Consider the following 15,475-nt stretch of genomic DNA (forward strand, 5'->3'; position numbering starts at 1 on the left):
TAAGAGAAAAATAATAAAGCTGAAGGGCATAAAAGAAGACCTAAGCAAATGTGGCATGTACCAAATTCTGAATGAGAAGACTTGATGTTATGTCAGTTCTCTAAAATGGATCTCCCAATCCACAAATTCAGTGCCTCTCCAGTGCAATTGTCAGCAGCATTATTTTAGTGAAATGGGATGAGTAAATTTTAAGGTTTATATGAAAGATAAGAGGCTTATGGTAAAAAAAATTTTGTAGGCAAAAAAAAGATGTTTGTTCCAACAGATATAAAAAAAAAAAGCTAAAAAGTTATGCTGACTGAAAGAGTGTGGTATCCACAGGAATGGACAGAGAGATGTCTAGTTCATAGACAACTCTGGGGCTAAGACAGGACAGGCAGAGTTCTAAGAGTCATTTTTACATTCAGACAATTTGTCACTGACATGAGCAGCAACTTAAAAAAGAAAAAGAAAGTAAAAGGAGAGCACCCAAAGGTGCTGCTTTCCATCCTTGTCCCAAGTACTGGAAAGGATGATACTCAACCAAAGAGGCAGGATGCCTGCTCCTCAAGTCACCGCAAGGCATTACCTCTGGCTGGGAGCCCAGTCAAGATGGCAGCTACATACTGAGGGGCTGGGGCAGAAAGCCTCACATCTCAGAATCAGAGAGGAGGGGAAACCCTACTGGATGCTTCCTGAGCAGATGGAGAGGAGAGCCTCGTGAGGTGGCCTCGGCACAGCTCCTCCCAAGTCTAGCTTCACTTCCTGGAACACCACAAAGTGCTTAGGCTAGCTGTGCTTCACACTTAGCCTACGTTTACACCTGCAGGGTGACCGGAGCTGAACCGTTCCCTCACTACAGAGAAATACAGTTCTCTGTGGTGAGAATTGTGGTGCAGTCAACAACACAAGTCAGTGGGAAAAGGATAGCCAACGAGTATTAGACTCCTCAGTTCAGTTCAGTTCAGTTCAGTCTCTCAGTCACGTCTGACTCTTTGCAACCCCACGGACTGCAGCACACCAGGCTTCCCTGTCCATCACCAACTCCTGGAGCCTGCTCAAACTCATTAGACTTCTACCCTCAAATTATGCACTAATTAAAGGGACAAAAAATGCTGAACATAAACAAATTGGGAAAATATGAGAAGGAAACGTGGAACAACATTTTTCTAATTTGGGTGGAAAATGCTTTTCTTAATAAGACAAGAGCTTCACAAAAGAAAGCAAAGAATAAAATTCATAAAAAATAAATACTATGTGATAAAAGATATCAGTGATCAAGCCATATGCTTAGCAATAGATGGGGGATAGGTATTATAGCATATTTAACAAACAAAGGATTATTAGTAACTAAGGATGGAATATAAAACTAGTTAATACAAACTGAAAAGTAGAAGAAAATTTAATAACAAAATAGTTAAGTAATAAAAACAAATCATCCTTAGAAAAAGAAATACAAATAACTATAAACATATGAAAAGGTGTCCAGCACTTTGCAATTCAAATGATAATGAAACACAACAGATAAGTAAAAGTTATAAAGATTCATCAACTCATGGATTGGCCAGCATGGAACCAAACTCCCAATGACTGGAAAGATTAACTAGTGAAGCCATTTGAGGGGGTAATGTAGTCCTCTGTGAGCAATCCTAAAATGTGCCCAGCATCTGACCTAGCAATTCAGCCTCTAGGAACCATCCAGAAGAATCACATGCATGTGTTGACTCTGGTAAAAGACCAAGATTTGCAATGGAGAAAAACTGAAACTGCCCAGATGGCCATCAGTACAAAAGTGGCTTAAAAATGTTCCAGTGGATCCATTTGGAGAGTTCTCCCTGGCCACTCCTCCTTGCTCCCTCTGCTGGATACTAGTGGAGCTCAGATTTCCAGATGGTAGGCAGGGAAGGCAGTGACCAAGCTTGAGAGTGGTCTGAGCACGTGTGGCCATGCCAGTGGCTAAGCCACTCATCCCCTCTCCTCTGGTTCCCAGGCCCCGGGGGCCTCTCCCCCTTAGGACATGAGTTTGGAAGACCCTCTGAGTCTCCCCTGGGAACTGGACAGGTGGCAACGTCTACAGCGATAAGGCGATCGGGCTGTCGCTATGGTGATGTCAAGATGGAGGCCTTTTGCCATCAGCCCCAGTTTTCTGCATGGCAGCTCTAATGACAGGATGGTCAGCCCTGCAGAGGCCGGAGGGCCTGAGCACAGAGGCCTGCTCCTGGTTGCCATGGCAGCGTGGGCCCTCGCAGGAGCGCAGAAAGCACTGGCAGGAGAATTCCCCACTCCACACCTGGTCGGAGCAGGAAGTGTTGGGCGGTGACTGAGCCTCAGGGAAGCAGGTTGGTGTGTGAGAGACGCACAGTCGTCTGCAACCTCATGACTCAAAGGCTGTCCCCCAGACACCGGAGGAAGGAGGACCTTTTCTGCTGAGTCTGTTTAGAGAGCACCACGCCGTCACAGCTCAGCACAGCCCGAAGAGAAAGCTGACCAGCCCTGGGAGCCCAGCAATGGCCCTCCCCCGACCATACCTAGCCTGACAAGGCCTCAGTGGGGAAAGGTCCCGACTATGACCCAGGAGAGAAAGCTGGAGAACAATGAAAAGGAGGAAACTCTGTGATTGAACATCAAGCCAGAAACCAGCCAGAAGGTGGACCATACTCAACCAGATACCTGGGCCAGCCGTGACCCTTGGTTGGGAGAAGGCTGGGGATATTTCTGCCTTGGAAGCCTGTCGAGGAACGCTGAGGGGTCCCAGCTCCCCTGGGCTGGCTGCGGTACAAATGCTGGATGACAGAGCCAGGATGGAGATCGCCAAGAAGGAAAAGGTAGCTCTCTGCCACATTCAGTTTTCTAGAAGAGTTTCTTCCATCTTCTTGCATTCAGTGGTTTGTTTAACTTGACCAAGTGTCTGTGCCTCTGTAGCTGAGTGTATGCGCAGGCGCTTTAGGGACAGACAGTCTGCTGGGAGTGAATTGTGGGCCATTGACTGGGTTGGGCACGCTGAGTCCTCTCCCTGCTGCTCTAGAGTCCAGCCCTGTGACCTGGTAGTCACTGCTGCCAGGAGGCTTGGAAGTGAACCCTGTTGGGTAGAGGGCCTGGGGAATTTAAAGCCCCAGCTGGGGAGGGGGGTGGTGGGGGGATGTGGGGTCTTAGTGGCAGAACCAACTACCTAGCCATGAGGCAAGACTCAACAGACATCGTGAGAGCTCTCAGATGTCCGCACCTCCCCGCAAGAATCACTTAAGCCTAAGAACCGTTGCTCCTGGTAAGAAGTGGAGAGCAGTTACTTTTTCCAAAACAAAGAAAAATCCAGACATCCTGTGAGCCAGCTCTGTGCCCAGGCAGTGAGGAAAGGATCCAGAACTGGTGACAGGGCGGAGGGCAGCGCCTGCCTGCTCCCCTCAGCCAGGCAGGGCGGGGAAGTGGGGGAGAGGGCCCGGATCCAGTGCCTTTGGCATGGTTTCCCCCTCACATGTCTTTTCTTTTCCTTCTTCTGTGAAATGACGAGGTCAGCATAAACACTGGACTGGTTCTGCTCCTGGCAGAGCTAATGATGTTAGGAGAAAAACAACCAGCCCGGGTCAGGGCGCCCACAAGCTGCAGGCAACAGGAAGCCCGCATCTGCTGGTCACCGGGGCTCTGGCGGGAGTTTGGATGAGAAATCCTATGCGGAGGGGCCAAGGGGGCCAGCTGGAGAGAAGGGAGATAGGGTCTTCAGCACAAGCAGAGAGTTGGCATGGTGGCAGTGAGAGGTGGGGCCTGTGGCCTGCTCTGGGGAGTCCACCACATCAGACAGGGGCAGGCCCATGCCCCTTTATTGTTTGTCTCGGGGACACAATGCTCCCCATGGTAAACCCCACATGCACTGGGGTGCTGGTTCGCTCCAGAGCGGTGGGGGGATGTGGGTCACTGACAGCCTTGTCAGGGCCAAGAGGAGAGGGAGGCCCCTCCTCTGGCCCATGCTTTAAGGGGGACAAGAAACATCAATCATCAAGATAAATATTTTAATGCAAATTCTAAAGAATCAAAAATCAATGCAAAAAATTCTGACGAGCAAAATGCCGAATTTCCAAAGAAAGAGGGTCCAAGTACTGCTGATTTGTTCCCTTGTCTCAGGCCTGTGCTGGCTGCCCTTACAGCGCCAGTCAGCAGGCTGCCAGGGCCAGATGAGGGAGGCGGGGGCTGTTGGCAATGTGCACACCCCTCCTGTCTGTCCCGGCTGCCCAGAGGGCCCACCTCTTGTCTGGGAGCCGGGAAGCTTCAGCTTGGTTTCAGGGCCATCCTAAGGGTCTGAGGTTTTGCTGCCAGGCCTGCCTAGGTCCAGCCCTGCACCCCTGGGAAATGCTATTCCCACCACAAGCCATTTAGCCTGGAGCAGTAAACAATTTCAAAATTGTCCCCAGCAGGTCGGCTGGGGCTGTATCCACTGCAGGCTCCCAGAAGGAGAGCATTCTGGTTGCATTGGAGGGACCTCAAATGTGGCTGATTTTGCTCTTTCTGTTTCCCTGGTGCCTCTCACCTATGCTGATATCTCAGATCACCTGGGGTCTTTCTCTATAATTTGCAGGAGTGTGTGGCCTCAGTACCATTTTCAGCAGCTTCATACATGGTTCTTCAAGAGCTCCTTGGGAGCAGGCCTGCTCCTATGAGGCCACTTCCCCTCACCTCCAGCCTGTGGCTGTGGAACCTCAACATCCTGAGTCATTCCCTTGGCATGGAGCTCTATCTTTTTCGCCATAGTTTCATCATCTGTAGATAGGTTAAAAATATCTTCTTTCTTTTTTTTTTAAAGAATTTTTTGATTTGTATTAGTTCAGGTATATAGCAAAGTGATCCAGATATATATATGGGCTTCCCTTGTGACTCAGCTGGTACAGAATCCACCTGTGATGTGGGAGACCTGGGTTCAATCCCTGGGTTGGGAGGATCCCCTGGAGAAGGGAAAGGCTACCCAGTCCAGTATTCTGGCCTGGAGAATTCCTTGGACTGAATATATATATATACTTTTTCATGTTCTTTTCCATTATAGGCTATTACAAGATATTATAGTTTCTGGTGCTATACAGTAGATCCTTGTTTTTATTTATTTTTTATATAGTAGTGTGTATCTGTTAATCCCCAATTCCTAATTTACCCCTCCCTCCCTCCCTCTCTTTTCCTCTTTGGTAACCATATGTTTGTTTTCTATGCCAGTGAGTCTATTTTTGTTTTGTAAGTTAGTTCATTTGTATTATTTTTTTAGATTCCACATATAAGTGATATATGATATTTGTCTTTGTTTGATTTACTTCACTTAGTGTGATAATCTCTAGGTCTATCCTTGTTGCTACAAAGTGTCATTATTTTTCATCTTTTTTATGGCTGAGTAGTGGGCTGCCGTCTATGGGGTCGCACAGAGTCAGACACGACTGAAGCGACTTAGCAGCAGCAGCAGGATTCCATTGTGTATGTGTACCACATCTTTAGGGCTTCCCAGATGGCCCAGTGATAAAGAATCTGCCTGCAAATGCAGAAGCCTCAAGAGACTCCGATTTGATCCCTGGGTCAGGAAGATCCCCTGGAGGAGGAAATGGCACCCCACTCCAGTATTCTTGCCAGGATAAGCCCATGGACAGAGGAGCCTGGCGGGCTACAGTCCACGGGGTTGCAAAGAGTCGGACACGACTGAGTGAGTGAGCACACACGTGCCACATCTTCTTTACCTGGTCATCTGTCAGTGGACATTTAGGTTGCTATAGCGTTCTATCTCTTGATGGCCACCACTTCTGAGTGGCCTCAGATTGGGTTCTTGGAGCCCACTTGGAAGTTTCTGGTCTATTCTTTACCCTCTCTCATCTATGCCCCTCTGCTAGTGGGTAGGAGGGATAGGGGCTCCACAGCCCGTATAGTTAGCTGTGTGTGGTGGATTTAAGGAGCACTTTTCAGGAGGAAAACTGGGGAGGTGACCCTCCAGGTGTTTTAGTCTGTCCAGGTGCCAAAACAAAATACCGTGGACCAGGTGACTTAACCAACAGACATTGCTTCCTCACAGTTCTGAAGACTGGAAGTCTGAGATCATGGTCAGCTTCTGGGGAGGGGTCACTTCTTGGCTTGCAGACAGCTTTTTTATTGCTGGGTCTTCACACAGTGGCGGGGGATGCAGAGGTAAGAGAGAGCATGCTGGTTTCTTCCTCTTGCGGGGGCTCCACTCATGACCTCACCTAACTCTGATCATTTCCCAAAGGGCCCACACCCTGATACTATACACTGGGGTTTAGGGCTTTGGCATATGGGTTTGGGGGAACACGATTCAGTCTATAGCATTGAATCAGGGGATGGGGGTAGAGCCGGGGAGGGGGCGGACCTCTTCGTTCAGCCTCCACAGCTGCCCTGGGCACTTTGCTGCTGAAGCAGAGGCTCGGAGATGGGGTGAGGGTGCGTCACTCGGCAGGCACGCTCTCCCAGTTTCCCCGCAGGACCTGTCCCAGCCTATGTGGGGCCCCTGCCCCCTGAGCTGGTTGGAGGCCCTACTACTGCCAGATGCTCAGGAGGACACAAAGCTCCAGGTGGCCCCCAAGCAGATGTGTTGGCAGAGGGGCCAGAGTGGGGAGGAGCAGATGGCTCCACTGAACAGAGTGGTGATAAGACCCTGAGCATGGGGCGACCGGGCTCTTGTGACCCAGTACGGTGTGGATTCAGCAGTGGGGGCTGGGGCCACGCCTGCCTGCCGTGGGCCCCTCTCAAGCAGGAGCTGCTGGCTCTGAGCATGTGACACGCTGTCCCTGAGGTCCCGCGGCGGAGCTGGGCTGGTAGACTATGAAGCAGAGACTGCTCCAGGAGAGCTGAGCAAGCCGCCTGCATCCCAGGCCCCAGGGTCCAGGAGTCTCAGAAACAGAATTAGAATTCCAAACATCTCCCTGCTCCAGAGAGGCGTTGTCGTCTGGGGTTTCTGGGGTTGGGAGCAGGCCAAGGGGACCCAGCAGTGAGAGGCAGTATGGACCCGGCGAGGCAAGAGCAGGGCAGGAGGGCAGACAGGCTGAGAGAGAGAGAGGAAGAGAGGGAAAGGTGCAGAGTGTTCTCGACCTCCTCCCTCGGTTTCTGCAGAGCTGCCCTGAAACCACCCTGCAGCAAGAGAGATGAGACTTGTGATGAAGGCAGGCCCTCCAGGGAAGGATCTGGAATGCACCCCCAATCCTGTGACAGAGGGGCAGGCCCGGCTCCTCCCCTCCACCTTCATCTCCCTTCCCTTCTCAGGTAGATACCGATCCTAAGGACAATACAGTTCTGTGTGCGTGTGTTTCTGTTTGTCTCTCTCTCTCTTTTTCTGTTTCTCTCCTTCTCCTGTCTCTCTATCTCTTCATCTCTGTGATTCTCTTGCTGTCTCTATGTCTCTCTTGTCTCTTTGTCTCTCACTCTTTCTGGCTGGACACACAGTGAAAAGAGGTCCCCTTTTCCTCTCCAAACCCCCTCCCTTCCACATCACCCCCTCAGGTCTGGGTCTGCCCCTGCCCAGGTCCCTCCCAGACTGGAATCCCCTTGAGCCCTCCTCTGCACCCCTGCTGTACTCAGGCCTGGGGTGTCCCTGGGCCGCACCCTCCTGTCCCAGGCCCCTTCCCTCCTCAGCCTCTGAGGGCCTCTGGGGAAGCTGCTTGGCGTCAGCCAAGACCCCTGGTGCTCTGACCGCTGCCACCACTTCTCTTGTGCCATGTATTCTATCCCCTTATTTCTGAAAGAGCAGCCGTTTCCTGGCGACCAGTCTGTATACAGGCCATCGAGCTATTTGGAAAAGCCTGTTTTATGGGACTAAGTTGCAGTAAGTACACGTGCCTGGTGAGGATCCATTTCTGTTTGTTTACTTCTGCTCAAGGAATCCCTCGCTGCAGCCACTCACGTTTCAAATATAGCTACAGCACTAGCTCTAGCCTCCCCTTTTCTCAGTGAGGTTTAAACCCATCTGGCACGTTTCATAAAAAGCGGGGTTTTGATCTGGAAAGAGATGTACCTTCTACCCCAGAAAATGGACCACTTCCCCCTGACTCAGATGATGGCTTTTTTTTTGGGGGGGGGGGGATGTCTTTTTTTGCTTTTTGGATAAGTGTTCACGTGTCCTCTCTTTGGTCTTGGACTCTCCTTTCCAAGAGAGTTGAGCTTCTGGTCCAGGCCTCTCCCTGACCCCTGAAAAGGCCAGTCTGGCTCATTCTCCTCCAGCCATTGATGCCAGAGGTCCTGGCTGTCCTCCTGAGGGCTGGGGTGGGCCAGGGTGCTCCAGCTCTGAATCTTCCCACAGGCTCCTTGAGCTGGATGCTGGGGGTCCCACCAGCAGCTGGAATCAGCAGGAACTGCACCAGCCATAAGCTAGGCTGCAGGGAGGTAACTGGGAAGGGGCATTGGAAGGAGTGGGGCTCCAGAGGCCACGAAGGTTGGAGGGTGTTCCTGGACCAAGAGTGATCCTGTGGGGTAAGGGGGACGAGGGGCCAGGTGTGGGGGCCAGCTAGCACCCCCTGGACCCCAATTCCTCAGGCCCCCCTGCAGTCATCCTGCCTTACTCTTGATCCCCAATCCCTTCCCATGCTCCTCATGCATCTTAGTCCACCTCTGCTCTGCTCCCTTGGCTAACAAACACCTGCCCAGGCCGGGGCAGGGGCAGGGGAGGAGTGCTCCAAGGACCACCCCCCACCACCACCACCCAGGGCTGGGCCCAAGCAGGTCCCCACCAGCCAGGTCTGCCCGATGCTCAATCACTGGCTGTTCTGGGGGATGGTGCTCAGAGGCTGTCCTGCCCCTAATGTCACAGAAAGAAGGCTCTGCAGGCAGAGAAGCCCTGTGAGTTGCTGAAGTCACAGGGGTGAGTGATGGAGACCTGGGTTCAGCGAGCGCATTTGTTCTTAGGCAGTGACTTCATGAGCCCAAAGGCGGCTGCTGGTGAGGGCAGAGCCTGTTCGGGCTCTGGAGTTAGCTTCCTCGAGGCCTGGTGAGATTTGGGCGGCTCTGGGCCTCACCTGCCTGGTCTGTAAAATGGGTTAATAGCAGCATGTGCCGCATGGGCTGGGTGTGGAAACTTCTGTGAGGTTTGGCCAGAGGGTGATCTGATGGAGACTGGGGGAACCAGGAGCTTTTGAAGTTATGCTGTCTGAGAGCCCCAGGGCTCTGGGTGGAGGAAGCATTCCCACACCCACCCCACTCTGTGAAGGAAGGTGCTGTTCACCGCTCCAGCGTGGACACTGACTACATTGCCTCCTTGGCTCCCACCCCTGCAAGGGGCCTAGCAGAGCCTGCCTGGGGATGTGCAGTCAGGAACACAGCCTTATGTCCAATGAATGCCTGTAGACACCTGCTGATCATCCAGTTGACTGTGCCTAGCACAGCTTGGCAGACCTCTAAGCCCTGGGCAAACCACATAGATGCTGGGGATTGGTGAGCTAGCTCCCCACGGGCCCCGGTCCTTCATGCAGGGCCCGTGGAGGCCCACTCTGCTGGCCATCCTGCCCAGGGGGAAGCTCTGCTGACCCCCCACAGGAGAATGGGGACAGGCTGGGTGAATGTGCTTCCTGCCCATGAAGACCCAGCAGATCCATCCTTCATCCCCAGGGGAGGTGAGGGGTGGGAGGAAATAAAGAACTCCTTTGGTTAGCACTCCCAGAAGAGAAGAACCAGTCTGGGCACCCAGCAGGGAAGGAGGCTGGCTCCACCTCCAAGGACCACCCTCTGCTCCCAGCCTGTGCCTGGTAGGGCTGTGGGTTCAAACCCGCTTTTCCCTTCCCTAACAGGGTGGACTTGGTGACTTTGAAATCCCTCCAGACCTCAATTTCCCCTCTGGTACTATGGCCTGCCAGGGCTGCTGTGGGGGTTTGAGCCCCTAAGTGTGTTCCTCTCAAAGGGATGAGTAGAGGAGCCCCTCATGCTAGGTAACCAAGCGCCGACCTTTCCAGAACAGCTTCCCACTGTGAGTAGAAGGCAGAGAAGTCCCACAAGTAGACAGGCAGGAGGAAGTTGATGCCACACCGTGACACACCCTCTTCCAGAAGATACAGTATCCTCACTCTATGTCCTGGGACATCATTTTCCCATCCACAGGCTCACATGAAACCTGTGTCATATACATCAAATATATATGTATATGACCCACATGGGTCCTGGATCTGGCCAAGGTGCCCCTTCTTCCAGAGGTTCCAGGGCAGCATTGTCTCAGCTGATGGGGCTGTGGGCCATGCACACAGGGAGAAACATCAAGGCTGGTGTGCTGGGGGAGAGCACCTGCTTTCTTCCCCTGGCCCTGGTCCGTGTAACCCCCTCAGGCTCACCTGCAGGCAGGATGTCCCGTGAACATACTATGAAGAAAGCCAATGCATACATTTGTAAAGCAAAAGTCAATGAGAATGGTGATAGATGTCTTTTCAAAGAGCCCACAAGGGGTCCACTACTGTGTGGTGATTTCAGTCCATTACAAAGAAATAGTGGATGTTTCCCTATTCACACACACATACAATCACATAATCATTGATATAAGCAAATCACTTGGAAATTAAAATAGTAGTGTGAAAAAAATATCATCAGGCAGGACTCGGGGTTTCCAATGGCTGAGCCTGAGTCTGCCCAGGAGGAGCTTGTGGAGCGGGAGCAGCATGGCAGAGCGGGGTGCCAGCCCCCCTCCTGCGTCGCCCAGCTCCCTCTGTGGGTATGCATTCACTACCTCTGCACCTGGGAGAGGGCACCTGCCTGGAACTCACTTGACGAGGTCTGTCACAGGCCCGCCTCTCATCCCATGGTGCAAGCAAATGCTCGTAAGTCACCACGAGACCGCAGGCAAGGAAGGATGTATTGGGGGGGACACGAGAGAGTGGCCGGCACCCTCTCTCTGAGCCCCTGGGTCCAGCGGGGTCCACATGCCCACATGCGGTGCCTTGGTCCAGCAGGTGCTGGTGGCCATGTCTGCTCCTTTGTAGTCCAGCCACTTTATGCTCAAACTGCTCCATGGATGGGGTGCGCCTCTATGCCTGTATTTGCTTGTGATGAGTCGGGACCCATCAGAGGTCGTGCCCGAGGTCACACAGGTGGGCACCTGCGGAGCCGAGATATAGCCAGACCTCTGGACTTCCAAGAAAGCCTGGACCCGTTCAGCCTGGACGCCAGGCCTCACAGGTTCTCTGCCATGCTCTGGGCCAGTGACCGCCTGCTGCTGTGTACAGTTCTCCTCCAGGGGGACTATGAGGCTTGGCAGTCCTCATAAAGGTGGGCACCAGCCAGGGACACATGTGGTAGGGTGATCCCTTCCCACCCCACAACACTGCCCATCCCTCATAGTATGTCTGGGAAGCACAATTGCTCAGATTTATATTTATTAATGTGGACACTTTTATGCATTTAGTAGTTGCTAAAAGGGATTCCCAGGTGGCGCAGTGGTAAAGAATCTGCCTGCCAATGCAGGAGATGTAAGAGATGTGGTTTCAGTCACTGGGTCAGGAAGAACCCCTGCGGTGGAAAATGGCAACCCACTCTACTATTCTTGCCTGGAGAATCCCATGGACAGAGGAGCCTGACAGGCTACAGTCCATGGGGTTGCAAAAAGTCATACATGACTGAGCACATATTCACACAGTTGAGATAAAAATATAAATGCTGGTTCCTCTCTGCATGGGTTTCTTATAGCTTCTGTAAGAAATGATCACAAATAGTGGCTTAAAACAAAGCAAATTTATCAACTGACAGTTCTGGAGGTCAGAAGTCTGAAATGGGTCTTCTGGACTAAAAACAATGTGTCAGCAGAGCCAGTTCCTCTGCAGTTTCTAGAGGAGAGTCCATGTTCTTGGCCTTTCTGGCTTCTGAGTCCATGTGCATTCCTTGGCTCATGGCCCCTTCTTCCATCTTCAAAGCTGACAGCTGCTCCCTCCAGCCTCTGCGTCTGTCATTACATCTTCTCTGACATTCCTGCCTCCCACTTATAACGATGCTTATGATGTTATTGGGCCCATGAGACAAACCAGGACCATTTCCCCATCTCAGCGTTCTTAAACACCTGTCACCTCCCTTTTGCCGTGTAAGGTCACATTTCACAGATTCCAAGGACTAGAATGTCTTGGGGGCTGTGGCTCTGCCTCCCACGCTGCCCCACCCCCACCTCAGTGATGAGCACAGCCCTGCCTGCCTGCCTTACACTTCGGCTCACTGGCTTCGAGGAATTTTTCTTTTCAGCTGTACATCACCTCCCCTATCCCAACACACACACACACACACACACACACACACACACACACATTTAATCAAATTCTGACACTTTTAGTCAGAATATAATAGACCACACAGAGCTATTTCCCCTCATTGGCAACCCTGAGGAGGGCAAAGGAGGAGGCTTCCCAAACCCATACCCATGCAAGGTCACAGCCTGTATTTTCCTTGCATTTGGGAATTGGTAGCAGTGTCCTGCGTGGCCCACTGGGGGGCAGGAGGGGCCAGGCTAGGGGAAGGGCTAGGGGTCTACTAACAGTGGGAGGAAGGGACTGAAGACCAGGAAGGGTGGCTTGTGAGGACCTTAGAGAGTTTGGGATGAGGTATAAGGCCTGGGCTTCCTTTCCATTCCTTTGCAGGTGGGTTGGCCAGGAAGGCCAGCAAGAAGGGATACTGCATAGGGACCTGTGGAGGAAGCCATCCCTGACAGGATGTGTCTGTGAGGGCTTGGAGGCAGGAAGGACATCCAGGAGGGGACATGCTGGGTGACAGGAAAGAACCCCTAGTGCTGGAGAGAATCTCTTTCCTAGGGGAGGGGTCCTTGGACTTGACACTTCCTGTCTGTGAGGAGGAAGGGACAGCGAGCCAAGAGCTGGCTGCTTTCTCCCTTCTGCACAGCCGTGTGTTCTGCTTGTGTCTGAAGGTGACTCTCAAGGTGTCAGCCTTCTCTCTAATGCAGGCACAACTCCACACATCACTGTCCAGGGGAAATGCAGTGTTTTCTAGTAGCCGTGTTACAAAAGTAAAGAAATGGGTAGCTTAATTTTCATAAAGCTTTATTTAACCCACTATAAACAGAATATTAAGGGCTTCCCTGGTGGTTCAGACGGTAAAGAATCTGCCTGCAATGCAGGATACCTGGGTTTGATCCCTGGGTTGGGAAGATCCCCAGGAGAAGGAAATGGCTACCCACCCCAGTATTCTTGCCTGGAAAATTCCATGGACAGAGGAGCTTGGTGGACTACAGTCCATGGGGTTGCAAAGAATCAGACATGACTGAGAGACTAACACACAAAACCAGAATATTATTGGGACTTCCCTGGAGGTCCAGTGGTTAGGACTGGACTCCACTACACTATTGAGGGCTCAGGTTTGATCCGTAGTCAGGGAACTAAGGTCATGCAGCATCCATGCTCTGCAGCATGGTCAAAATATTAAAAAAAAAACACACACAAAATAGAACAAAACAAAAACCCAGAATATTATCAGTGAAACAAGCAAGCCACATAGAAATTGTTAATGAAATATTTTACACACTGTGGTTTACATTGCCTTCCAAAGCCATGTGTATTTTCCACGTACGGCTTCTCCCAATCTGGACATGCCATGTGTCAAGTGACAAAAAGCCACGTGTAGTCAGTGACTACCACCCTGAATGGTGCAGTTCACAGCTACTCTGATAGATGATTGTCCAGGGATTTGTCAGGCTCTCTGGCCATAAGCAATGCAAATTCAATGGAAGCAGGGGAAGCAAAGAAGGGATGGACTGGCTGATGGGACCAAGTTCCCTGTGCTGAGGGGAGGGGAGGGGAGGGGAGCAGGATCTGAGGTCCAACGGTGGCCGAGGGTCCTCTGTCCACTTCTATCTGGGGCTGGTGTCGCTTTCCCCGCCGGACCATGTGTGTTCTCCACTGGGCAGGGATGCGGCCATAGAAACTCCAGGCTCCCAGCCTTACAGTGTAGCAATCAGAGCGAAAGGAGAGCTCTTCGTGAGCTCCGCTACACACGATTCCCAGGAAGGACTCGGGGCTCTGCTAGGGCAGTGCACCTACTGGATTTCCCAAGGCGCTGGCTCCCTGAGGCACTAGAATCAACTGCCTTCTGGAGTCAGAGAGCTGGTGTGGGCACACAGGACAAGGGTCCTGTGCTGGGCATGCCCTCAGGCCCTCGTTCATACCTGTCCTTACTGCAGTGTGGCCTCCAGGCAGCTCAGCTCCCCTTATCAAGCCACTCACAGGCGTTCTCTCGGCTTTGGCACAAGGCCACCTGTCTGTCTTGCAAAGTACATCGTTGTGTGTGTTCTCCTGTGGCCAGCCGGCCCCCAGCAGCCTTTCTGCTCTCCTGTCCTCCCCTCTCCACCTGCCTCTGCTGGCTGTCCCACTCCAGGTCCTCACCTTGCAAGTCAGTTCACTTTCCCTACTGCATCCAGAGTGAGCCGTATCAGTGCAACTCCAGGTGGGCTTCCCCTGCACAGAGCCTCCCATGACATCGGCGCAGAGCCAGACCCTCAGAAGACATCCCAAATTGTAGCCTCACAGCCTGAAATCTGCAGCCACACTCTGGCTGCCCCAGACCTAGTGCATTCACTGTACCCAGCCCAGCTCCTGGGACTTGGCTCTTGTAGGTGTCCTGCCTGGCTACTGGCCCCAGGAGCAGGGCTGACCAGGATGCAGTCATAACTTTAAATTCTGTGGGGCTCTTCCTGTATCTCTTGTGGAAGCATCCCTCCTCTGAGAACCAGGACCCCTGGGCCCACAAAACCTAAGGCTGCAGGTACAGAAAGAACGAATCCCCTCACATCAGTCGTGAAGAATGATGAAGAGCCCTTGGTTCCCATAACCTGTATTTTACCTTTTAGGGACACAGCATCACCCAGTGGCTGTTAGAGTGGACACTGCACCCTGGAGGACACAGGTCCCTTCTACTGGGGGGTGAGCATCTTCAAGCTGACAGCTCAGCTGTGCCTTCCGGAGGTTGTTTGACTGCTCTAGCATGGGGCAGCTGCAGGTGGGAGGACTAGTGCGTCCTGATTGTGCACTCACTGCCAAGCCTTCTTTGCCAAGAAGCAGGTCCTTCCTCTGCGGTCGTGTTGTGGGGGATCTCGGATCAGGAGATTCGAGGTTCCTTGGTTGGTGGTATTGGCTGAGACACTGAAAGTAGGAAAGGCAGACGTGTGCCTGGAAGAGCAGATGGTTGCCCCTTCTAGAGTGGAGCGGTCCTGTGTGATCAACTTGGACCAGGTTGTGGCCGGTTGGTGCCCTGGAGGAACAGTATCACCCCAGAGGTTTAAGGTTGGTCTCTGACACTGGCAGGTCATACATTTGACAACAGCAAAAGCTAGGCTAGCCTTGGCAAGATGGAGCCTATGCTTTGGGACGTAGACACAGCTTCCACATCCGCCGCCATGGTTAATAGTTTGTGAGGGCATCGTGTTAACGCCGAGAAGCTACCAACGTGAAGCTACTAGCCAGCCCTCTGCGTGCTCGTTCAGTGCCTTTTCTCTAGCAGGTGGTTTCTCCTAGGTTGGAACTCCGCCGACTTGTTCTCGAGCACCTGGATTTCCCTATAGTCCTCC

At 52.3% G+C, this 15,475-nt stretch overlaps 1 protein-coding gene across 1 annotated transcript in view; it reads left to right on the forward strand.

Moving 5' to 3' along the window:
* Nucleotides 1-2,299: 2,299 nt before the first annotated feature.
* GCK (glucokinase) overlaps nucleotides 2,300-15,475 on the forward strand; it is a 36,389-nt gene continuing 23,213 nt past the window's right edge. The window contains exon 1 of the mRNA XM_040259852.1: nucleotides 2,300-2,804. Within this exon, the coding sequence (XP_040115786.1) occupies nucleotides 2,760-2,804 (45 nt within the window). The 5' untranslated portion in view covers nucleotides 2,300-2,759. The remainder of the gene's footprint in view (nucleotides 2,805-15,475) is intronic.

The sequence above is a fragment of the Oryx dammah genome, unplaced genomic scaffold, assembly GCF_014754425.2.
Source record: "Oryx dammah isolate SB20612 unplaced genomic scaffold, SCBI_Odam_1.1 HiC_scaffold_18, whole genome shotgun sequence".
Lineage (NCBI taxonomy): Eukaryota > Metazoa > Chordata > Mammalia > Artiodactyla > Bovidae > Oryx > Oryx dammah.